General features: G+C 38.4%; 2 protein-coding genes across 5 annotated transcripts in view; one reads left to right on the top strand and one right to left on the bottom strand.

The window, feature by feature from the left end:
* Nucleotides 1–697: 697 nt before the first annotated feature.
* TBCE (tubulin folding cofactor E) lies at nt 698–25,683 on the top strand. Of its 3 annotated transcripts, none has more exons than XM_068185045.1 (16): nt 698–989; nt 3,804–3,888; nt 10,402–10,590; nt 11,642–11,730; nt 12,410–12,509; nt 14,291–14,393; nt 18,382–18,458; nt 18,709–18,804; nt 19,424–19,488; nt 19,573–19,637; nt 20,115–20,267; nt 21,004–21,157; nt 21,598–21,666; nt 22,701–22,760; nt 24,102–24,193; nt 24,442–25,683. In XM_068185045.1, the coding sequence occupies exons 1-16, from the start codon at nt 890–892 to the stop codon at nt 24,532–24,534; spliced, it is 1,590 nt and encodes a 529-aa protein (XP_068041146.1). In that variant the 5' UTR covers nt 698–889; the 3' UTR covers nt 24,535–25,683. The 3 variants fall into 3 exon arrangements, with proteins under 3 accessions (XP_068041146.1, XP_068041147.1, XP_068041145.1); XM_068185044.1 differs by having other exon boundaries at nt 798–989; nt 10,402–10,594; nt 11,646–11,730; XM_068185046.1 differs by lacking the exon at nt 24,442–25,683 and having other exon boundaries at nt 797–989; nt 10,402–10,594; nt 11,646–11,730; nt 24,102–24,299.
* Nucleotides 25,467–26,049, bottom strand: part of B3GALNT2 (beta-1,3-N-acetylgalactosaminyltransferase 2) — a 28,475-nt gene continuing 27,892 nt past the window's right edge. For both annotated transcript variants that reach the window (XM_068185048.1, XM_068185047.1), the window contains exon 12: nt 25,467–25,897. In XM_068185048.1, coding sequence (XP_068041149.1) covers nt 25,763–25,897 — 135 coding nt within the window. In that variant the 3' untranslated portion in view covers nt 25,467–25,762. The remainder of the gene's footprint in view (nt 25,898–26,049) is intronic.

Genomic DNA, 26,049 nt, shown 5'->3' with positions numbered 1-26,049 from the left:
TTTTCCCCAAATACTGAATGTTGAAAAGAATGCAGCAACAAATGTAGCAGCGTACAGATGAATACAACTGTCTGGGAGTCCCCCTGGCCGGGGGTGCTCCGGGCGAGCTCTACTGCTCAGCGAGTCGCCCACGTTCTCCTCAGCCGCTGCTCCCGGGAGAGCGCTCCAGCCTTGAGTTAGGGACTCGGGACCATCTCCTGCTCAGTGTCGGTTCACCGGTGCCGCAGGCTTTTGCCCACCGCACGCCGCTTTACAGCACGGCAGCGCTCCCCCGGGGCATCTTTCCTCTCTCCTCGCAGCCCGCCGCAAGCCTGCGGCTACTCCCAGGGACGCGCAATTCCCGGGGACGGGCGGCACAGCCCGGCACCGCCCCGCGGGCCCGGCTCGCCCAATCAGAGCGCCCGCCTCTCACCCCGCGGCCTTCTGGGAGCTGTGGTCCGGGGCCGGCAAGCCCGCGCGGCGAGGCCGCCTCGATGAACGGCATTGCCCAGAAAGCTCCACGGCGGCGACCCCGGGCCGATTTGCCCCTGCAGGCGGTGGCTTGAGCAGGGTGGAAGGCGGGGCGGGCCAATAGCGGGCCAGGGCAGGGCCGGGCGGGGCGGGGCGGCGGGTGCCGCGCGGCGCCGGGCGGAAGTGCGGCAGCGGAGCGGCCCCGCCGGTGCGTGAGCTGCGCCCGCGGCCCCGCGCGCGGGGGGGCCGGGCTGCGAGCGGCCCACGGGAGCCTGCTCCGGGAGCGGGCAGCGGCACGGGGTAGCGCCGGGAGGAGTCCGGCGGGCAAAAGAGCGGCTCAAGGCAGGGGCGTTGTGAGAGCAGCGGCTTGCGCGTGTGCTAAGGGCGTTTCTCCTGCCCCTGCAGGTCTGCGAGCAGCCCGGACTCCGGCGGTCCCGGGATGGCCGCTGCGGTGCCTCCCGATGCGCTGGGTCGGCGGGTCGCCTGTGGCACCGACTATGGGAGCGTGCGCTACGTGGGCAGCGTGTCTCGTACTGCAGGTAAGCGCCACAGAAGTAATAATCTTCACATTTTATGGTTCTTCTCGAGGTTCTACTCACGTTCTTCTTAATTAAAATAATCCAACGCTGTCGAGTAAAACGAGGCAATTTACAATTTGATTTTTCCTCATTGTTCTTGTGTAAATATGGCGACTTCTAATCTGCGTGAGTTGTTGGATTTTGGGTTCTTTTAAAGAAGTCAAAGTTGTCAAAAGGGGTGTAAGAAGAATTCTGCAGCCTTTTTCCTGATGTCTGTGCTGGCCTAGTCAGGGAAGGTAAGAGGCAGCAGCAGCAGATCACCAGACCAGGTGCTCCTTTGGTAACATATTGTGGTGGGTTTGTGTGACAAGGCGCTGAGAGTGGCAGGGGCTACAGGGCTGGCATCTGCGAGAAGCTGCCAGAAGCTTTCTCCCTGTCCAACAGAGCCGCTGCCAGCCGGCTCCAGGGTGGACCTGCCACCGGTCAAGGCTGAGCCCATCAGCAATGGTAATTGCACCTCGGTGAAACCATCTTTAAGGGGAAGGAAAAGAGACTCTTTGCACCAAGGTAGCTGTGGCCAGAGAAGAGCTGAGAGAGAATATGTGAGAGGAACAGCCCTGCAGACACAAAGGTCAGTGAAGAAGGAGGGGAAAGAAGTGCTCCACACTCCAGAAAGGAGATTCACCTGCAGATCTACTGAGACAGGCTGTTTCCTGGCAGCCCAGGGGGGTCAGCAGGGGTTCAGAGATCCACCTGCTGCCCATGGAGGAGGCACACACAGGTGGATGCCTGAAAGGAAGCAGTGACCACTCCCAGAGCAGGCTCCTGGTAGACCTGAGAGATTAGCCCTGCTGGAGCGGGTTCTTGTTAGGTCTTATGTCCTGGAGTAGCCCTTTCCTGAAGGAGTACACCCCATGAAAAAAAGGGTTCCACACTGGAATAGTTCCAAAGGAAGTATACTGTAGCCCGTAGATAGGAGTTACGTTGGACCAGTCCATGGAGGACTGTCTTCTATGGGAGGAACCTGCACTGGAAGCAGGGGAAGGACTCCCCTTTTTGAGGAGGAAGCAGCAGAAATAAGGTGTGATGAACTGACTGTAACCCTCCTTCTCCATCTCTATGTACCTCTCGTGGGAAGGAGGTAGAGCCCAAGAAGAGGGAGAGCTGAGGTGGGGGTATTTTTAAGATTTGTTTTACTTCTCCTTAGGCTACTCTGATTCTGGTTGGTAATAAATTCAATTACTTTCCCCAAGTCAAGTCTGTTTTGCCCATGACAGTAATCAGTGGGTGATCTCTCCCTGTCCTTATCTCAACTCATGAGCCTTTTGTTGTATTTTTTCTCCCCTGTTCAGCTGAGGAGGGGAGGGACAGAGTGGCTTTGGGTGGGCACCTGGTATCTAGCCTGGGTCAACCCACTATAGATGTTCAAATTTATGGGAAGATTCCTGATGCTTGGAAGAAGACTAGCCTTGCATACAGTTCTAGAAGAGGCAAGAAGGATGACCAGGAGCTGCAGACTCCTTAGCCTCACTTCAGTTTCTGGAAAGATCACGTAGCATGTTTCCTTGGATTCCATTTCCAAGCCTGTGAAGGACAAGATGGTAGTTGGGAGTATTTGGTACTTGTGAATAAGAAGTTGTGCTTGGCAAATGTAATTACTTTCTATGATGATATGACTGTGAATGTGGATAAAGGGAGAACAAGTCAATATTCCTGGACTTAAATAAATCTTTGAATAATGTCTTCGTAAAGAATTTTATTTGGAAGCTTAAGAAATACAAGGCAGGTGAATGGACTGTTAAATGAGTTGAAAGTTACCAAGTGAAAAAGTAATTAATGACTTGGTATCAGGTAATGAGTGAGTACTGCAAAAGTAAATGCCGGGGTGTGTATTGTTTCACGTATTCCTCAGTGACTTGGGTGATGAGCAGTGTTCACCCTCAAATGGTTGCTGTGATACAAGATAGAATTGCAATCCAGATCCAGCTTTATGAACTTTAGGTTTGAACCCAAGAGATTCAAGGAGGATAAATTTCCACATGTAGTATGGATCAGGAAGGACTAGTGACTCCCAGAATCAGTTGTAAAGGGCTTGGGAGTTAAGTTGGATACTGTTATGAATATGAGCCATCGGTGATCCCCTGTGACAAGCAAAGATATATGTTGTACTGGGTTACCTTAGAGGGAGGTGATGAACATGGCCTGCAAGTTAAAGGAAGCTGTTATCCCTCTCTGGGGGCAGGGGTTCTTGACAAGGTTACACTTGGAGTAATGTGTCTGCTGTGGAACTGTTCCAGTTCAAGAGGGATGCAGATAAACTTGATAGGATCTCAAAGATCTCCTCTCTTGAGGAGTCTTGGAGGACTGCCTGGGTGGTTAAAGGCACAGACCATACACATGTTTTATGAAGAGGTTGAGTGATCTGGGCTTGGTTAATATGGTGAAGAGAAGAAAAAGTGCCACCCAATGGCTTCCTGCAGCTGTTTGACAGATGGTTACAAAGATGGCTGAGCCTAACTCTTCTTAGAAGTTCTAGATTATACAGTAAAGGAAAATAGCCACAGCAGGAAAACCTTTTCCATTTCATTGCTACATTACAATGCAGCACTGGAATGCTCACCAGATGTGTTGCAAACTTTCCCTCCTTGGACATTTTTAAGGTCTGGCTAGGTAACAAATTACCCGACTGACTTCTTTTAGTCCAAGTGATAAAGCTAAATTCTTTCAGCTTTGAGAGAGAAGGTTAGGCTAAGTGAACTGCAGAGGTTCTTTCCAGCTGTGATTTCTATGGATACAATGCTGTAAATTTGAAAGAGTATCAACCATTTTTTTCAGGAATTTGGCTGGGTGTGGAATGGGATGATCCTCAGAGGGGAAAGCATGATGGCAGCTATGAAGGAACACAGTATTTTAAGTGCAGGTGAGTTGATTCATAGCATTAGCATGTCATAAGTGGTGATGAGATGCTCATGGGAAAAGGCCCTTTGGCAATTTTTAGGGCAAACCCTTCTGTTATCAGTTGGCCAATATTAAAAAGATCATAATTCTGAGTGCTCTGACTAGCTAACCATAGAGCATCTTGCATTGATATTTATCCAGTTACAGGTATTAGAGTATAGTAAATACATAAAAATACAAGTCATGTGTCAGAGGTATGTTATAAAATGAGACTTTTGGATGTTATTTTTATTGTTAGTAGGTTTTAGACCTTTTACTTTAGTTAGGAAACCAGTATTTCCTAGTGACTTTCATGAAGTAATTCTGAACTGAAATATTGGTCCATATTAAGTGTCTCAAATACAGTATATATTTGAATTAAAGCTGACTTGCATGTATCTTGTTAAGGGAAAATGCCAAGTTCCTGTTAATTATTTGGGTTATATTTGTATCACTAAGGAATTGTTAATTATATTCATTGGATTTAGTACATGCAAAACATAGTGCAGCTGTGTGGGGTTTTAAAATATATGCATGCATTACTTTTAAGTGAAAGGATTTGAGCATTTAACAAGTTTGAGATTGCAGAATACAGGACTCTAGGATGGATATTAACTGCAGCAAGTTGTTGATTTCTGTGTCAGGACACATGCAACAGCTAAAAGTTTGTAAGTGAAATAGTAACCGGATGAGTTCATAGAAGAAAGTCATCAATAGCTCTTAAATACTACAGACTGCTAGTAAGACTAGCAGACTCAGTAAGTTCCTGAGCATAGAAGTGGTGAAGGATGAGAGAACAAAATCTGTTCTTCAGAAAAATAAGTAAGGAAGAAAATACTGACCTGTGAGGACTGGATATATTTTCCCTTGTATCAAATAATAATAAAACAAGGCTTGAAGAGGCTAAACACACTTAATACAAGAAAAAAATCAACATCACTGGATGTTTTGTTTCAGCCAAAGAATTGGAAATGATGGTTTTAGCACAACCATGTCTTTTAAATTAATATATTAGTGGAAGTTGCTTCCTAAATGCTTTGAATTTAATTGAAACAGTTTCCAAATTGAAGCTGGCCATATTCTGCTGTAGGAGAAAAAATAGAAATAATTGGCTGACCATTCCAAATCCTTCTGGACAGAAAAAGCAATTCAACATTTCATTAATGTTTTTCAGAAACTCAACTGCTTTATATTTGTGTGTATGTGATATTTATATATATGTGTATAGACTCTTGGGTTTTTAGCAGCCATTAGTATGCTTCCAGGAGATGAGATCTCAGATAATAACCTTAATTCTTGATTTAAAAATCAATGTTTTGAGTGAACTCAATACCCATAACAAATGTAAATGTTGTGGTCTTTAACCATGTTGTTCTTTCAACACCTGTTCTTTGTACTCTGCTATTTTCCAATCAAAAGAGGTCCTGCTGGAGTCTAAGAGAATACATAGTTCCAGCAGTCTGCCAAGACACACAGACATAACTTCCTGTGTGCAGACACATTTATAGTTCTTCTATTGACTGAAAATGTAGGCAAACTTAAGTAAGAAATAGTTATTTTAGCAAAAGGATGCTGAAAAACAAAACCCTCCCACAACTTAAAACATCACCTCTTTAGTACTACTGATTAGGAGGGAATAATGTTTCTTTGTAGATGAATATGCACATCTAAAAAAAAAAAGCTGTATTTTCCCTCTTACACCTTATCATGACTATCCTTTGCCAACAAGCCTACTTTACTCACTCCTTGAATTCTGATAAGCAGAAGCAGCTGATCAAGTAGCTTGTGCTGTAAACAAATGCAGTGAAAGGACATTTTGAAATTGTTTTTAAGGCAATTTTGAAAATAACTGCTTTAAAAAATACATCTTTCAGAGTGACATTTGAAAATAAGACTATAAGAGGAAAATGAAACTGATTTTGAGATTATCATTACCAGAGAATCTTCTTTCTTTTCAAGTCCTTACTTGAAACAGTAGGTCTGCTTACAGCTCTATGTGATCTCTATAATAGGTTTTTTTGAAATATGACCTAAACTTTTATGTTTCATGGCAGTACATTTATCTGGGTCATGATGTGGTGATAATTGAACTTCTTAAGAATATGAATACCAAAGAACAGAACAGCCATACTTCAAATTATGCTGACATCATGAGCATGTTCAACAACCCTGTATCAGCTTGAAATGGCAATGTACAATCTAGTGGTGTTTTTGTGTTCCGTTTTTTCCTGATAATAGGATCTTATTTCTTAATAACTGAGGAAGCTACTATTTTAGCTGTCAGCTGCAGTAGTGTATAATGTAATTAAATTATGTTCTGCAGTCCTTAAGAGAGATGAGGAGTTATCAAGCCTTAAAACAGTGTTAAAATTTGTATACAGCTTTTGAAACATCAGTGTGCTTTCCTATAGGTTCTTGTCCCACAGACCCACTCACACATTTCTATGTGTGTGTTTCCCTGGGAAATGTGAGTGACAAGTACATCTTCCTCCTCTAGTTGTCCTATACTTGTTGCATGATGATCTGCTCCATGATGATTCAAGATTATCTACTCCATGAAAGATCTGTTTATATTAAATTAGGCTATTTTTTCTTCAAGGGTGACATATTCACCTCCAGGAATATCTACCTAGAGCACAAACAAACTCTTCAAATACAGGAAAAAATATCATTTTAGTGTCCAGGAAGAAAAAAAATATTTCCATTTTGCAAAGGCAGAAAGCATTCCTAAGATTCCTGAGAAGTTTTTTAGTTAAGAAGTTTTGTTCATCATGCTCTTTGCTGCCAATAGAACTGTGTTGAAACAAAAGGTTGTTCCTAACCACTGCTCCAACACGTACTGTGCACCAGCAGAACCCTAAAATAGCATCTAAAACTGCAGATGTCTATCTTTCCTTGTTTTTTGAAAGCTCAGAGTCAAGTTTCATGTCTGTTTAACTAAGGTAAACGTTCAAGAACTTGAAGTACTTGCTCATGCTTGCAAAGCTTCTGCTGTTCAGTCAGGAATTTGATACACCATGGCAGGTTAGTGTTAGGTGTCATTTATAAGCATTGTTTGGTGTTATGGCCTCTTACTAAAACTTAGAAGAATCTACACACTGCAGTGAAGAAAATCTTTAATAGAAGTTTTGTCTCTTGAACACCTTCCCCATAAGGAAGAAATCTGTTCATATCTGTGTAGAAAAGACGTGCATGGATTCAAACACCTTATGAGCCTTGTAGTGCATTTGCTACAGTCATGATGGTAATTGCCTGGACTTGATCATTGCAAACAGAGAGTACTGGGCAAAGAAGCCCTTTGATCCATGTTTACTGCCTAGGCTGATAAAGCTGACATCTCTCTCCGTGGCTCAGAGCTTCTGCAGTCAGACAGCTAAAGTGTGTAGTTGTTATGATTTATGTACTCCTGCATTTTTCTTCAGTACTGAGAAGTGTGTGTGTGATGTTTCCATAGCATATGAAGCGCCATCGTGTACCTGTAATGATGAGCAGTGCCATGATTGTGTTTTACATTAGCAAAGAATGATGCCAAATTTCCTCTTTATTCAGTGGAAGCTGACAGCTAATCTAAATTTTAATGAATATCCTTGAAGTGCCCTGGGCACGCCAGCAGATGGGTTGTATGTTTCAGGCTACTGAATCATGAATAGGAAGTGTCCTAGAAGATGACTTCAGAGATTGGGGTCAACCTCTCTATTTTAAAAGCCAGTAGGAAGTGTCAGTATTAACTAGAGCCAGCCACTTGCCTGAGCCCCACTTGAGCATATACCACATTTTCTGCTTAAGAAAATTGGGCCATATCTTCTACCACTCTATTTCCACACAGTGTTTTGTTCTGCCTGAAAGACAATTTGCATACATGAGAACAAAATCCCTGTTCTCAGACTTCTGAGTGTTCATCTTACATCAGGTTGATCAGTAATCCATAGGTTCTTTCATCTCATAATATGCATGCTGGATGACTCTTTGGATTAGGATTTATCTGTTTAGTTCCCAGTTATGGAGATGGATGACTAATAAGTGCATTTTTGCATTAGTCCAGGTGCTGTACATTATTTGTTTGATATGTACTTGCAGCTTGTACAGTTCTTATGTCCTAATGTGAAATTTAATACAGGCTGTGTGTTTTAGGGAAAATGAGTTACAGTGACCTCTCTCCTTGAATGCACAATAATTTTGCCTGAAAATAGATTCCTATTGCAGTTTCTTCTCCTGTCTTTTGTGGCAGTTCCTAAAAAAGTAGATTAAATAAATAGACTAAAACTGAAAAAGAAGCTTAGGCTGTGGAATGGATTTAAATATACATTAGGTAACTTATAATAGCGTGCAGAGCAATGGGAAGTGAGAGCAACAGGAGAGAGAAAACCTATGATCTTGTGATCAGGACAGAAAGAGAAGGGTTTTGAGAGATAAATACACTAAAATTTTGCTATCGCTTTATATCTTTATATGACAGGGGACAGGGTAGCTAAGTTCCTCTGTGCGGTGGTTTTTTTTGGTTTTTTTTGGGGGGTTTTTTTTTGGTTTTTTTTTTTTTTTTGGTTTTTTTTTTTTTTTTTTTTTTTTTTTGTCTCCCTAAGGATAGAACTGGTTCCTGCATGGAAAATGAGGAAGGAGATGCCAATAGAACTGGTGACCTGAGAGGACAGAAATGGGCTTAGGAATGGATATGGTGATGGAGAGACCAAAGGTCTTGTCTATGATAGGGATAAATGGCATGACAGGAAGAATGCAGAAGTGAGGTCCTAGATTCGTTCTGGTGAGAGGGTTGAGGAGAGCAGAACTGTTGAGTGTAGAGGGATGGTGATGATAAAATCACGGTGATGGGAAATTGGACAGTTGTCAGAATAAACTTAGAGCATGACCTGATGTGAATTACAGACAGACAGGAGTACAAGGATTTTTCCAGAGCCCCAAGCAGAATCCTGTACTACCTGCCATCTATGAAGCTGTTTGACTTAATTAAATGCAAAAGTGATACATTTGCAGGCAAGAGATGTTCTAGTTCAGATCATAAAAAGGTAATTTACTATTTTAAGAAGAGGTATTAAGAAGGCATCACATCATTTTTACATTTGAGGAAGTTTAATATTTAAATCAGTCAAGTGTTTGCAAGCTGTGAAGAATTTCAAAGGAATGAAAGAAATTACTTAAGAGAAGGTTACTGGATTAAAAATGTATTGAAAATGCTTATCAAACATGAAAAGTTCATACCAGATTTACATTCTTTAGGAATTTGCTTTTCTGCTTCTTTTGTAATCATTGTACTCTAAACATAGTCATTACAAAACTAGACTGAAAATATTTTGAAAGTAAACAATATTGAGTTTCTACCTAGGTCCTTCTATGGGATATGAGAGTGGAAAGGTTAATGAACAAAACTGGCACAGGAAATTTCTAGCACTGATTTTTTAACGAAAATGTGAATACATCGTCCCCAAGCTATTCCATCTACTTGTAATCAGTCCATAAGATTTGAGATCTTTAGTTGCTGGCTTTTAAATGAGAATTTTGAACTTTGTAGCATTGGTGGTTTATATTATAGTTTTCTAATTAGACACTTGATACATGCTGTTTTGGAAAGTTTTATTGACATAACTGATGTCTTCCTCCTGGGCACTTTCCTACCAAAGCTTGTTGTCTTCTCAGTTTGATGGCAGACAGATATTCATAGCTACCAATTTTTTTCCTGATGTTTTCTGGCTAATGCTCCTATCAGATCCTCATCTGCTCTGTGATACCATTCCCATAACTTTTCTCTGCTAGTTCTTCCCTGATACTGTGTTTTCTCGCTAACTTTGCTAGAAAATGTTTAAGCAATTGCATGGCAAGACACAGGAATGCAACAAAGTTTTTTCAGTGCTCAAGAAAAAACAAGAAACTCCATTGGACTGTCTTGAACATACATTATTTGTTGGATATTTCTGTTGAATATTTGAAATTGCTACCAAGTTCGTATAAGTATTTTTTTGAAGTTTGTGTTTGTATGAGTTCTGAGTGCTACAATTTGTATATCGTGTCATTTGTGTGATAGAATTACTAGTGAATTATGCAAGTCAAATACAGTGTAGCAGTCACTATTCTTAGTGTTCCTCAGCTTTGGTAAAACTCCATGCACATTTATTGTATGATTTAAGTAACTTTGTGTCTATCCATAGCTAGACACAAAGAGAACCTGGAGAACCTGACTTCATAATGATTTTGGAAATAACAGAGCAGTTCTTTTTAATAATGGCACTGACACTGTAATTTTGATATGTAAGTACGTTTTGGGGAGCTGGTGCTCCACTTCTCATGGTATCTCACTATGTGAACTTCTTTCAAGTACTATCAAAGATACTCTGAAAGTCTTACCTGGCTGGCTGTGAACAGTGATGTTTACAATTAGCCTGCAGAATTGCCTTTTGACTGCTTTGGTTCTCTGTACTTTTGTTTAAAGTAGTAATTAATTAGTTAGTCATTGTTAAGATAACTTTTCCTGGCTGCTCTGTTCTAGGCATCCTAAAGGAGGATCGTTCATCCGGCCAAGCAAGGCAAATTTTGGAGTAGATTTTCTTACTGCAGTAAAGGATCGGTACGGATTGAGTGATAAGCAAGATGTTCAGTGTGGGACAGGGAATACAGTAATTATTGGAACGAAGACTGTGGAATTTGTTGGCATGGATTCTGTTGCAGAACAGCAAAGGCAAGTGTAATATATGAAAATCTAAGATACATTATTAGTGATTGATAGTCAAGTAGTATTTCAACTGTAAGGAAGTGAGTGCCATGCATATAAAATTGTTGTATCTAAAAGCCAGCCAGACTGCACTGTGGTGGAAGAGACAAGAAATCTTCCAATTGTGGATTCATAATTTACAGGTTTTACAAATAGGAACTGGGATTATGCCATGTTTGAGTGCTAACAATCCTCATTCTGGTTTCATAAAGTAGCAGATGATGATGTCTGGTGAGAAATGAGAGATAAATTATTACAATATTGGCAGTCACCATACACCTGCATGGTCTTTTAAAAATAGATGTATTTTAATGTTTTCTTAATATTGTAGAGTGTTTTTTAGTCTTTGTTTACTCATATCACAAACGACTTTGTAACCAAGAGAGGGAAGACAGAAAGTCACTGTACTGCTAGTGAAGAAGTTTTTCAATCAGTTGATTTCATGTTCATGTGCCTGGAAAGGTAAAAAGGAAGTAACTAATTGATGTGTAATAAATTGCAATTCTAATGGCCTCCAGCAGAAGAGTTGTATTAGTTCAGTAGGTGGCAGTCTCCTTCTGAGCTGATATTCCACAACTGTTCTCCTTGTCTCCCAGAGCATACTAAGCAGTCAAAAATACTTTTGATAAGTGATATGAAGACTGCCCAAATAATCTGAACCTCTTGCAAAACATGTTGCATAAAACTATTTTATCTTGGAATCTCTAATTAAATTCCAATTTGCACAGCTATATTCAATCTTTTTTACCACTCTTTATTTCAGTTGGATGAGGGTTTTTGCGGGGTGTGGGAACTATGGTTCAACCAGACTTATTCTGTAGTAGTGATGTAAAGACAAAAAATAGAGATGTGTCTGTTTTCAAGTGTGAATGACACTGCAGTGTAGTAATCTGCACATTGCTAATTCCAAAGGAGATACACAGGAAAAGGATGTTGTGTAGTTGTAAAAACCAGGCATTTATGTAACATACCTATTTCTGTTTGAAGATTACCTGAAAGAATGTTCTTTCTCATGTAGACAGCTGAACAAACTGGTGGATATCTCAGTGCGTGAGTGTGCAGTGAGCCATGCTGGTCAGGAAGAGGAAATCAGCAGAACGTGTGCCAGTATCCTTTTTTTGCTATATTGCATGATGCCACAAATAATGTACATACTTTAGCATTCCAAGTGTTCACGTCAATGAATGCTACTTGTATCCTTTTATTTAAAAAAAAAATTAAACCTGAAGTTTATGTATATTTAAAAGCTTAATGCAATTTTAAAAAGTTAAAAAGCAAGACGCCTACAATTTTTGAAAGAAAATGTAAATTGTGTATAAAAATAGAAGTATAATCATAGGTTGTTACTGTGAGTGCAGTTTCAGAAAGCTCCAGCAAATTTTTTTATAAATTCCCTAGAATAGACAACCCTATTGAAGTAGAACTGATATGTTCTGTAGGCACCAGAGGTTTCCAATATATAACAAATAATGTGTTTGGTACACTGCATCCAGTGGCAGTGTTACAAGACTACAAAGCAGTTATTATTTGTTAATTTTTGAGGACTTAAAAGAACTCCTGTCAGTACAGAAACTAATCCATTTGAAGATTTGTATGGTAAAGCTCTTTTATAAAATGATAAGCCATTTCCATATCACAAATCAAAATAAAATTTGCTGTAACTGAGCAGTACCATCCCTTAGTGAAATCTATTTCTCTTTGATCCAAAACGAAACCCTAATTCTAATTCTGAAAAAAGGAAGTTCAGTTTTGATATAAGTTTATTTTTCTTAACAAGAAATTTCAGATATGAGGCATATAAACCTATCAAAAAATCTGATACCATCTTGGGAGACAGTAATAGCTATTGCTTCTCACATTCAAAATCTGGAAACACTTAATGTCAGGTATAAATATTCATATTTGGGTTTCTCTTCCTTTGGGGTAGGAACAAAAACCAAGAGTCTCAGGATTCAGCTTTCTAAATGTAACTGGATACAACAAGACTCATTCTAATGGGAGCTAAGGTGGTTTTTCTTGTTTTTTTTAATCTTATTCTTAAGCAACTGCTTAGGTTGTGGGCTATATTTTTCTGACATCTGTGTTCAAGAAAAGACTAGAACCCTAGGAGTTCAGCTTCTGTGTAAAACTAAGTTCTGCAGAACATTTTCTTCAAAGTTTTAAGACTTGATCTTTGTTTTTTATCACTCTTGATGCATTCTGGCTGTTCAGTCAGGTCTGCATTTAGGAGCCCACTTTTGTTTAGCCAACCATGTCTTGACACTAAACTTAATTATCCCTAATGCTTTGAATAAACCTTAATTATCCCAAACCTTAATCTATTTATATCCTAAAATGATGCTGATAAGAAACTCTTAAGACTATGGTGACAGATCTAGGGGAAAATCTCTTGTGCAATGATGACGTTGGAAAAGGAAGGAGGATGTTGTTAAATAAAGCTCCAATTCTATTGAAACAAGAAAATTAATAAAATAATTTCAAAATAAAGAACATTTTTAATATACACCTGTACACTGTAATTGGCACATGCCTCAATAATTTTCTGGTGTGAAGTAACACAGTGAATTAGGTAGAAGCCTAAATCACCAGGTTTTTTATTTATACTTATCATTAATGTGACAAAATTGTATTTTTAAAATAGTTGTAGGTGTTCCATTTTCTTCAATATTTAGCAATGAACAGCTGTTTGCAACATGGGTGCTATTTGTAAATCTAACTTTGCCTAGAGCATATCATGATTTATTGTTAGCAGCGTGCATGAGAATACTGAGAAATTTCTTTTAATTCACCTGGAATAATTTTTTTCAGTTTTTCATTGTTGAGAAGTGTACTCTAGACTGAAGGGTTTTCAGAAGTTATTTGTGAAAAAAATGGAAAACAAAATGAGATTGATGCTGGAATTTGATGCTTACAACTACAAACTGATATAGTCCAAATCAGTTTTTTATTGTTTTGACCTTCTGTTTGCTTTAAAAAAGAAAGAAGGTTAATCTGTTACTGATTTTTTTTTTGTGCATGGAATGTTGGAAGAAGAATAAAAGTGATTAACCATCCACCAGCTCTCTATGTGGAAATTTTACCCATAAGTATGTAACTTTAAATTACACTGAGAGATTTTTATGAGAATATGCAGGTAGATTAGGCCTTAGGAAAGAAATAAAAACTTCTCTTTCGGGGTGAATAATGAAAACTGATTTGAAGACTGCAGATTTGAGAATCTTTCTCTTTTCTTCTTTGTAGTGATACTTACTTATTGAGAGTGGATTTAACATACTTTTGTTTTGCTGGGGTCTGGATAGTCATTTAGGCTCCTCATTTTCAGTCAAAACTAAGGAGTTTAAGCCCAAGCTCTGGCTTTGTTTCATTTAATATTAATGAAAATAATTTTTTCATGTTCAAAACTTAGTGAAAGAGAAAAAGGCCACAGAGGAATAAATATGCATTCTTGAATAAATACGCATTTCTGGAGCAGCAAAGTAAATTAGGAAAGAGTATGTTTGAATATAACTAGAAATATATTTTATTTTATTTTAAAATATGTGACATCTTGGCAGTGATTTTAATTTTTGGAGGGTGTAAATTTCTTTAATGTGTAGCTCCAAACTAATGACTTAAATAAAAGTGATTATTCATTTATTCATGCAAATAATTATTTTTTTTAATGCAGTGAAAACAAAATGAGATTTCCATCTACATCAACTTTTACATCCAGTGCATTTTCAAATTTGAAGATTCTGGCACTTAATCAAACTGAAATAACATGGACAGAGGTAATAGCCTTTCCTGATTTTTTAAAAAAAAAATTAATATCATTAGGCTTCTGAGGCAAGGAAAGCACAATAAACATTTGGGCACTGTATTGTTCTACTGAAATCAAATCATCCTTAGAAAAGGTGCTGTGGGGTAACTGTGTTAGTTACATATTGACTAATGTACTTCCTACATAATGAAGGAAGTAATATTGGCATAGGACTCTAATAAGAAACATCTTACTTCATCTACATCTGTAAATTGCCAAATCAAAAGAAAGCAGTTGGAGTATAATATATCTTCACATCCCGAAGTTTTTTTAAGTGAAAACTTCTTGGTTCCTGGTAGCTGTTGAAGATTTACGTGTACTTCTCTGCATGCAATAGAACAAATGCAAATGGAAAGAAGATATTTCCTTGTGATGAGAAATTCTTGTTTTGGCATCACTTTGCATCAGCAGGAGACTGGATTGGTATCTTTGCCCATACTGATGGTTCTTGAACCATATGATGCCTGGTTATTGGCAGCACAGAGGAGAGGAAAATCAAAGCTCTGACTTGTTTGAGGCACTGAAACATGTGCACACTTAAATGACTCTCTCCTGGTATGATGTCTTATTAGGAATGACATCCTGCTGTCAGCTATAGTTAGCAGTGGGCCTTTTTGCAGAGATGGGGCTTAGGATGTGCATCTCAGTGTCATGTTACTTATAATAGCTTCTAAATTCCAAACTGTTATTTGGATTTCTCAGGGTCAGATTTTATAGTACTGCATTGTAAAATTACATGACTTTTCAGATTTCAGCTGCCAGCTGCTATGCAGTAAAAGAGCACTTAACAAAACTGGGGCTTGAGTCGAAAGAAGCTTCTTCATTCTCTTGTCTTGCAGCAGGACTAGAGGGAGGTCACTGCTGTGCTTTTGTTTGGTGTCCATTCACTGTGCTCTTAAAACTGCCTGTGGGATTTATGGCAGGACAGTTGATAATCCTTCTGGAGTAGCAGCAATATGAATGGTAAAGGGAATGGAAGAATTAAGTGGCTACAAACACTTTAAATGTCACCTAGTGCTCATCAGAGGAAATCTCTGCATTGTGGTGTTTAAAATGTTGGCACCTGCTAGCGGCTGTCCTTCATCCCTCCATGGGGTGACTGAAAGGCTGGTTGGAGCCATGGCTGGAGATCAGAGTTCTCCAGGGCTAACTAAATTGCAGTGAGAAAGCCCCAGCCTAGTCAGAGCAATTTTAAACGATGCAGCTTTTGAATTTATTGTTTTGAAACTCTGCTTTAGCTGATGATTCCTCATTGGCCATAAAAACATCTTTGGTTCCAAAATCTGTTTTATAAATTTGTTCCAATTCATTCCCTGTAAGTTGGGAGACATAAGCCTGGGCTTGAAAGTGGTGTTCCAGGGCAGCCAAACAAAAGGAGAAAAATAAAGGCATGTGCCTGACATCAGTACTCTGTGACCAAACCACTTGAAAATGTCACTGCTTAAGCTCTGAGGGGAGTTACTTGAAAAGTCAACTTTCAAACAGAAAACAGTAATGAAGATAATCCAAGCAAATGAGAAATACATTTAAATTATCAATGGGGATATAAGCAAAAGTTTTAGGAGTGTTTTAATTAAAATTAAAAGCATTTAATGGTGAACAGCATTTCAAAATTACTTGCTGTTACATGTAAGAATATATGGCATTGGGATAGTTATACTTGGATTTTTTTTTTAGTTTGTTCCTCTGTTTTGAAGTATTTTTCACAGGAGAGGGACATGCTTGATTTATGTAGTAATACATAGCTCCCCATTCACATGCCTTGAGCATCAGTTTTAGGAAATAATTATTTCATTAGTATATGATTTGCATATATCTAAATACTTCTGAGAATAATAGTATATCAGTAAAAGAGCTTATTACTGTAGAATTGTTGATTGTTCAAAACAAAACATATAACTTTCAAGGGGGAAAAATGTCTTGTAAAATAACTTAAAGTTAGCAGCCATTTACTTAGAAATTGAATTAATGCATTTGAGTGTAATGAATTAATATTTATGGCTCCAAACCCTTTCTTTCTTATTCAGCATTTAAATCATAATGTTATATTTGTGATTCTGTTTTCAAACTAAGATTTTGTATTTATAATATAATCTACTATTTATTATACAGGGTAAAAGAAAAATCTGGGTTAGAACAGAAGTGCAGGATCATGCTTCTGATCCTAGCAAGTAGCAGCAGGTAGTTGGGAAAAATTCTAGGCAAAGGGTAAGCACATGGTAAGAGCTTCTTAGAAAGTAATCTGGAGTTGTGTGGCTTTGTGAGCTCAAGACTATACACCTCTAATTAATATTTGTGGATTTTTTGTTTCATTATTTATCTAACTGTATTAAGAACCCATTTGCAAATTTTGCTGTGCATATCATTTAACATAAATTCAACCTTTTTTGGGTTCTGATATTGCTGCCTGGTAATTTCATTTAGTAAGTCCCAATGTTTTATATGAATGTAACTGAGAACAGCTATTCTCTGTTTCATGGTTTTAATCCTTGTTTAGCTTCTTTGTGCCTTTCCCAGTTATATTATTTGCTTCCTGGGATAAACAGGCTAAAGATAAGGAACATCATGAACTTACATGGTGACAATTGTTTCTTGTTCTCGTCTTTATTTCTTTTGCAATAGCTCTTGCATTTCCATTCTTCTGGTTTTGAGCATCAGTGGCTTTCTTCTGGGTATTTGTTACCTCCCCATCAGCTATTCACAATGAGGCCCCAGTCTTTCCTGAGGGCTAATTCAGTGTCAGATGTGTCAACTTTTGTTTCTGAGGAAGCTTTTTTAAGAAGTAGCTGGAAATTTAGCAATTTGAGTTTTTTAGGATTGTGCTGTAACCTATCATTTGGCGATTTTCTAGTCATATTGAAAAATTTTCAGCTATTTCAGGTTTGTGCAGTTTTTTTATTCCATCCATCCATCCCTCCCTCGGCTGCTGTGGGGCAGTCCCTGTTACTGAACATGTACCTCATTACACTTGACTCTGCAGATTTCTTGTCATGCTTCATCACCAGTGGATAACTATTTTGATCCATCTTGTTGACATGGGGAAACACTATCAGATTAAAGAGATTAAATATCAGTGTTTGCTGCTCTTGCTCTGGAACAGGAAAAGTTGGTATATCTGAGTTTGTGTTTGTGTATTACAGATATGGCAGCAGGTTGATTTTTCATCTTTTTGGGTGTAAAGCAGTTGAGCTCCAAATCATAGGCTGCCTTTTGAGGAGATCTCAGTATTTACCCTTGGCATGGTGTCTATTATGAGTCAGTTACATAGACCTGCAGCTGGATGGATTCATGTTGTGTAAAGTCAAATAAAACTGTGTAAAGTAAAATAGCATCTTTTATGCAATTTTAGGGCATAAGATCTAAAACAAAAGTATCTTTGTTCATTTTGTAGCCCTTTCTGAATTAATTTATTTTCTTTAGAGAACTTGCAAACTTCAAGATGTGTTGTATTCATGCAATTCTTGGCTTTTATTGGGTTATAGGCTGGCACAGTCCCAAGACAAAAAAGGCTTCATGCTCTGAAAAATTTACATATTAAAAATACTCTGTCAGATGTGTTATGTGTATTAGCTATACACATAGGTTCTGGAACTTCTGCACATGTAGAGTTTGTACAGTCTATTCCTCACCTCATCATAGGGAATACCGGGTCACTCCAACTCAGTGAATAAATTAATTCAGTTTCCAGGTCACTCAGTTTCCAGTCTCAGCTGTGAGTGTGGCCACAAGCCTGAGACTTAACAGTCCTGTGATTGCAGAACCCCTTTGATGTCATCTGTGCTGGTAGGTCCAGGCACAGGAGAGCCATCTGGAAGAAAGGGAAGACTAGGAAATCTTTAATAATTGTTCCTCTGGTTTGGAAAGCCATAGCTTTTTCTGAACACAGAGCAAATTTGCATGAAGTATAATTTCTGAAATATTTCCATCTTTTTTTATATTAAATAAAGTTTTGCTCTTAGGTTCTTCTTTGTGCTCAAGGATGGCCAGTACTTGAAGAGTTGTACCTTTCTTCTAATAATATTACAGTTTTGGAAAGGTGAGTAACATGAGTCAGTCAGTTGTTAGCCACTGGTGTACCACGAAGTTACATAGCACATAAACTTACATTCCTGTAACATTTACATCACCACAACAATAATTGATGCAAATTTCATGTGATGTATTTCAGAACATTTATAAATGTGCACAATTGTGTGCATGCAATTATATACTTGGGAAAATAGTGTTTTCATTGGCCAATAACTTTAAATATTCTGGTTTTGTGTTTGTTTATTCCAATGCATCAGGCCTGATAATGTCCTGCAGACCCTGAAGTTGTTAGACCTTTCAGACAACCAGCTACTGGATGGAAATCAGTTGCATCTCATAGCACAGCTCCCCAGGTAGCTGTAAACAAATTTGCTGGAAATTCTTTGTCCTAGATATTCATCTCTGTAGTCCTCGTTGGCTGAAATATGATAGTATTGATGTTGCATGAAAGATTCATGAGATCTTGAAATAGAGGCATTTTGCCCTCTAGAGGAGAGTAACTGCATTATTTAGTTGAGCTATTTTAATATAATCTTGCTTTTGTTGTATAATAACACATTCTTCAGCTGTATGTTATTAGGTTTTCATTATACACTTATGAAATGAAAGTGATTTACCACATTTTGCTAATTTGCAGAATTATCATCTTTCCCTGTACACCAAAACAGCAGCCATGATTTTCAATAGCCACAAGCTATTTTTAAAAAATTCATTTAGAAAATCATACATTTTAAATCCATGAGCCATTCTGAAAGCTTGAAATTGTTGCACTTACTCGCTGAAAATTTTATTCCCTGAACACAGCTGAAGTCTGGGTACTGCCTGTGAGGCTGCCTTTCATTTGTCAGTGATGCTGCACCATACCAAAAGCTGCAGATCTTTATTAAGAAAAGAAAAAAAAATTAGGTTGTATCTCTTTGCAAAAAACTTCCTGTGCCACATACAGTGATCATTGTATCTATTAAATTTCAGATTAGAACAGCTAATACTTAGAAACACTGGGATATCATCTATACACTTTCCTGATGCTGGATTTGGTATGTAAAAGAAGTAACTTATTTATAGTTTTAAAATTATGTTTATTTAAAGTTTTCACTGTTTTCTTGTTACTCTTTTCCTAGGATGCAAAACTAAAATGTTTCCTTCACTAAAACGCCTTGCAATAAATGACAATAAAATATCACAGGTAGGTTAGATTGTGATGGTTTCATATTTTGTAAATAAATGCATCTTTGTTTGAGAGTAACTTTAAGTTTGCTTTTTAGAATTTTCTTTGATTTTATGTGTAAGATTCTGAAGTAACTATTGAACACTTTGTTCAATACAAAGGCATAGTTTAAAAATTTAAGAAGATTTCTTAAAAGTTAAAACACATTTATGTTATGGCAGCTACTTTATAATTCTTATCACAGAATTCTAATGATCTAAAATTCTGACTAATTCCTTGTTTTGTCTGACTAATTTCTGTTTTGGTTTGGTTTTTAATTAAATGGAGTGCAGTTCTTTCCTTAGCTAAATGCACAGGATCCAAAAACTTGGTTCAGATGATCAAAAGAATTTTTCCAGTCATGTTTGTTGTACAAAAAAAGTCAGTGTTACCAGGTATTGTTCTGAAATGAAGTTATGTTTTATATTTCTGCAAAACTCTTCCCTTCCATTTCAGTGGTCATCTATCAATGAGCTTGATAAACTGCCCAGTTTGCGGGCTCTGCAGTGTAACAATAACCCCTTCATGGACACAGAGAAGAACCCAGAGACCCTGATACAGCTCATTATTGCCAAGATAAGTCAGTTGGAGGTTTTGAACAACTGTGAGGTGTGTGATATTTCAACAAATTGCATAAGTCTGGCAAAAACTTTAAATCACGGCCTGAGGAATTGTTTTCAGTTTCTTTTAAGATTATTGATTGCTTGGGTGCAGGAAAAGTAAAGTGCCAGCTAGTCCATCTCCTTGTCAGTGGGGCAGTCACAAGCTCAGTTCAAGACTGAGCCCTCTTTGTGAGCATTGCTAACTTAGTGGGGACTTGGACAAGATGAGTCAATGGTGGTTTTTTCTCAGTGCCTGAATTGTGTTGAAGTTTCAGGACTGTTAACAGAAACTGTACTCTTAAAAAAAGAAGTAATAGAAAAAGCAGCATAGTCGGATCTGTTTCAGTGACAGCAATACCAACATTTGCCTTCTGCAATAGAAAAATATCATAATCCACACCAAATCAAACTTTCAGCAAATGTTTATCATAAAGGAGAGCAGAAGCAGCATCTGATCCATTGCTACAGAAAACATCCTTGCATCATCATATACAGCAAAATGTTTGCTCAGATATTCAATTATGGCTCAGTGAGTACACAGAGGGGCTTTAAGACTCTTAATGGTTCTAAAATATACTGAATATATGGATCACTCAGTATTTGGATACATGGTTTATAAGATTCTTGGTAGCATTGAAACATACTGAACACCAAGTAAGACCAAGGAGTCTGTGGCATTGATTAGATTTTATTCTCTGGAAAGTTATATAATTATATTATGTGTCATTCCCGTGTCAGTACAGATCCTTCCTGCTGAAAGAAGAGGAGCAGAGCTTGATTATCGCAAAATATTTGGAAAGGACTGGCTAGAAGCTGGTGGGCATTGGAACCCAGAGAAAAACAAACCAAGTGAAGAATTTCTTGCTGCCCATCCCAGATACCCAACACTTTGTCTTAGTAAGTACAAGCAGAGTACAATAGCATTTCCTCACCTCTGGCATTGTGGAAGCATTGGTTTGGTCTGTTTTCAATTTCTCTTCCCCTTGGTATTTTTTCCATGTGCTGCTACAGCCTTAGGAAAGCCCATGCATTGGCAAGCCTGTGTGCCAGTGGGCTTCTGCACAGAACTGCACCCTTCAGGGCACTGCTGCCTCAGGAACATGGGTTCCCTGCCTCAGGAACACGGGTTCCCTGCCTCGGAGACCCCAATGGGAATGTTAAGCAGCACATCCCTTAATGCTGTAGCAGCTGGACAAGGCTCATGTCTGCAGCACTGCATGGTGCAGGAGCCACCACGTCTGTGTCAAGGGAACTCCTGCCAGACCCTGCACCACAGTGGTCTTAGGTCTCGAGGTTTAGTCCTTTGAAGGGTTCTACATGTGCTTTTCTTCCAACAGAATATGGAGCACCTGAAGAAGGAGAACTGAAGGGGCAACAGCCTTCGACTCTGAAAAATCAGCTCCTGAGTAAGAGGCCAGAAATGGTCAAAATGGTTCCTTCTGCATTTAGAATATTTTATGAGCTTAGTGTGTCCTAGGTGTATATGGAGAACAGAAAGTTCCAGCTTGTAATTTTGATTTTCTGAACTATCTCAGTGAGTGTGACTGGAAACCTGATTCTGTGTACTCTCTCTCATTTCCTCCCTCAACCCAAGCCAAATTATTTTTTCAACTGAGATTTAATGAAGAACAAAGGTTATTGATACTCCATTCTGACTGTGTGAATGGCTTCTTTACAGAAGACATCTCAGGTTTTAATCTTGACAGCTGCACTGTTTTCTCATATGACCTTTTTTATTACTTCTTAACTGTAGGACAGACAAGAAAAATATGGGTAGCTTTGGTATTTGGGGCTGTCTACATACTTAATCTAGGTTACATCCTCGACTTGCAAATTCATTTAGCTGTGTTTCCCACTTAATAGAAGAACTGAAACTTTTTACTCCAAGGGCAAAATAGAATGTAATGCTTTAAAATACTAATGCATTGAGGGGTAAGACTAAATAGAACAAGGAATCTTGTTGGCTAGACATAACATAAACCTTTTTTAAGGAGAAGTCTTTTAATATCTGTAAAATAATTAGGCTAATGATGTCCTTTAAAAGTCTTTGTATGGTGCTTTTGAGAGGACCAAAAGCCTGTTTTAAACTGAATAAGCAATTTCCATTCTTCTGCAGGTTATTTAAAAAAATTAAATAGAAATTAACCATTTTTAGGTAAATACTAATTTTGACAAAAAATCCTACCTTTAAGCATTAGGGAGTCACTTCTACAACAATTTACTGAAGATGAATAAAAACTTGGTTGTTTTAATTAACTAATTTTTCAGATAATGACTAATTGCTATCTTAACTGCTGAGATGCAGGCTACCTCCTAGTTTTTGAGAGATCAGGCTGAGCTAAGGGAAACAAATTGTAATAAAAACAGACTAGAAAGACTATGCTTCTGCCAGAACAGGGCTTATTGTTCTTTCACTAATGCCTCACCCTTCTTCCTTAAGCTTTGACAATTAAGTGTCCTGAGAAACCTGAACAGAAGCCAGTGGAGAAAAAACTACCAGGTAAGAAGTCTTGGCTTATGTTCAAGCAGTTGTTTCATCGGTTCTTTTCAAACAACTATATTTAAGAATGGCAGCTGCCTCTGGCTTTGTCAGCTCCTGAAAGCTTTTCCTCTGTCACATACAGAAATGACAAAGGAAGAAATTGTTTGAAAAAGTCATTATTCTTCTGGCCTTCATACTTACTTTCAGTCCAGCTCAAAGATGGAAAGTTGATGCTTTGTCTGTCTTAGGACTTCTGCTGCTGGTTTCATGATTAATGTGTCTGAGGCAATTAAAGACCAATTAACGGGGCTGAAATCTGGTGGATGTGTAACCAAGTAACCAGAACATGAAGTCTTAAGAGGCAACCACATAATGTGTAAACCTAGATATTGAGGTAGTATCTAATACATGAAGTTAGAAATCTAGTTCCGACCTCCATCACATTTGTCTTCTGAAGTTTTAGTGCCTGTAGTGATACTAGAATGAATAAGACCATTCTAAATTAAGCTGATGTTTTGGAAAGATGTGTCAGAATGAAGTCTGAGAGAAAAGATGTATTCAAGCTTTATTCTAAAATAAAAATCACATTTATTATCACAAGTTGCATAAAATCAGATAGATACAGCTTTTACAAAAATGTTTGATAGAAAAATATTTGTCTAAGTACAATGTGTGGTATTACAGGAACAACTCGCTATTGCTGTGCCTTTAGATAAAGCTTCAAAAGAAGTGAAAGTTCAACCAAAATACTGAGTTTATCTATTGCAAACACAGGTTATCACCTCTGGAACAAACTACATCTACTCATTCAAGATCCATTACAAAAAATACCCCTTCCTACAACTGACTTCGTAATATAAACAACTCTGCTGACAATGTGTTTGGGACAAATAACTCAATACCATTCCTAAGAATGTCACTAGTTCCACCATGCCATTTGCTTACTTGTGCTGGGAAAGCCAGTTCCTGGTAATGAAAACTGCAAGGAACAGTTGCCAGATGCAAGCAGTCAGAACCTGGCTGATGTGTGTCCCAAAGGTCACTTAGTTTAGCATGTAGAAATAGGAACTCAAAAAAGGTGAATTATGAAGCTGTAACACTTTAATTTGGTATATGGGATCAAAGCGCTTAATCTGTAGTAGCACATCCTGCCCTATCCACCACAGGTTAAACCATTTTCCACTTGACAGTAGCAGATGCGGTTTCAGATACCAAAGACGTTATTGCAGTGTTAGAACTGAAGCAGCAATACAGCCTTTCACTCTTGCTACATGCACGTAAAGTGAAATACTGGTACTCTGCTACAGCTCAGTGGCAGCAGCATTTTTCTAATAACTTTTCTTTCTCTCCCCACAACAGAGTCTATGACTATTCAGAAGGTCAAAGGACTGCTGTATCGCCTATTTAAAATTCCTGGTTCAGACCTGAAACTGTCCTACAAAAGTTCTAAAGTGAGTTAAAAACAGATATTGAACAACAAAATATTTCATGCTGCTAAAGGTCCATAGCATGTTCTAAAATACTATAGAAAGAAATTTATTCCACTTGAGGAGAGCTGTCTTCATGCTGTAATTTAGGACCTAATTTCATTCCTGTAATATGACAGATTCTCCCTGACTGCAACTGCCTGCTATTTGGATTACATGAAGGGATTTCAGTGTAAGTCTGATCGGGTTTTTTTTCTGCTTTCTTATTCTAGTTGGAAGGAAAAGAAGTTGAACTAGACAATGACTTAAAGCCTTTGCAGTTTTACTCAATAGAAAGTGGAGACTGTGTGTTAGTACGATGGTAAGAAAGGACTCTCTTGCTGAACTGAAGGAAAAGCTAACACAAGAACTGCAGAAGAGAGACACACAGCCTGTGCCTGAACAGACATACAGGTGAATATGAGTTTCACATACGTGGCACCAAAGGGCTGTACAATTGTACTTTCACAGTTCCTCAACTTGATCATCAGCCTCCATGAAAACATCTGCTCCTCTGTCCTACTGGAGAGATACCAAATAGTGCTTAAATGCTTCAATTAAATAAAACTCAAGGTCACCCTTTTGCCAAGATTTTATACTGCCTGCCCCCAGTAGTGGTGAGAATGTTTTACTGAACGTAGTACAGGGCTGAGTTGTGATCTCTTTGCTGACAAGACAAGATCAGTGCTGCACTGAGAGGCCACTTGCTCTTTGTTTTCATCTACATCCAACAACCTTAAAGTGAACAAAACCCAGAAGTAATTTTAGAAGTATCTACCTTAGATTATTAGGTCAAAATCTGCCAGACCTTCCTTTTACCCACATTATAAATAAGTTCTCAGCACACTGCAAGGCATTGCTTTTTATTTTACAATCTTTAGCATGCTGTTCCTCAATCTTATTTTATTTTCACTTGTGTAACCTCAGATTCATATCCAGTCAGAATGACCTCTCAGAAATCCCTCCTAAATGAGGCCAAGCTTGCAGCACTTGAGGATTTGGTATAAGCAAACCTTGATTTTTTTTTTTTTAAATCTAAAATGACAAAGATATAAATAAACAAACCAATCACAAATCCTAACCCCCACTGCTGTCCCTGTTCCTGCACAGATAAGGGCAATCCCTCAGACAGCACAGAACCTGCTGCAGGCAAGGCTTACCAGCTGCCCTGCTGCTGAGCACAACTCTCCATGGGATCCTGTAACAGCCCTATACTGAGTCAAATCAGTAGTGCTTTAATTTACAAAAGACAGGCTAGTTGGCATTCTTATGTGCATTTATTAATTACAAGTAGGTCTTTGACTTTATATAAAAAGGATTTTGTTTTTTTAATCTTGAACATTTTGGTTTTTGTCTGATCAACATCTCTACTATAGGAAATTAATAGTATCAGTCCACTTGTAATTATCAAAAGGGATGTGCAAATATTGTTATACTTTAGTTGAAACCCAGCATTAAAAGGTACCTTAATATTTCTTATTGTTCCAGGAATCAATCCAAATGTACACTTTTCCATGATCATTATACACTACCCTGTTTTCCAAGGCAAGTCCATCATCTTTCCTCACATCTACATGGATCTCCGCATAGTTCCTTTAATCTCCAGAGCTCTCCCAGCTCCTGGGGCGAGTACTGGGGGGAAGACAGCATGCCACTCTCACATGTCTTCTCACACAACCAGAGACCATCCTGTTAAGAGAGAGAAACATTTCAGTAGTTTTTCTTATAAAGTATGTAGTCCCCAACAATCTTCACTTCCAAGAATCAGGTGTTTATTGCTTCTAGCAACAAACATTGTACACAAAGGTCCCAAACTGATCTGCTAGACCTGTTCAGAGAAT

This window comes from Anomalospiza imberbis, chromosome 3, assembly GCF_031753505.1.
Source record: "Anomalospiza imberbis isolate Cuckoo-Finch-1a 21T00152 chromosome 3, ASM3175350v1, whole genome shotgun sequence".
Taxonomy (NCBI): domain Eukaryota; kingdom Metazoa; phylum Chordata; class Aves; order Passeriformes; family Viduidae; genus Anomalospiza; species Anomalospiza imberbis.
This window is presented reverse-complemented; position numbering and strand designations above follow the sequence as displayed.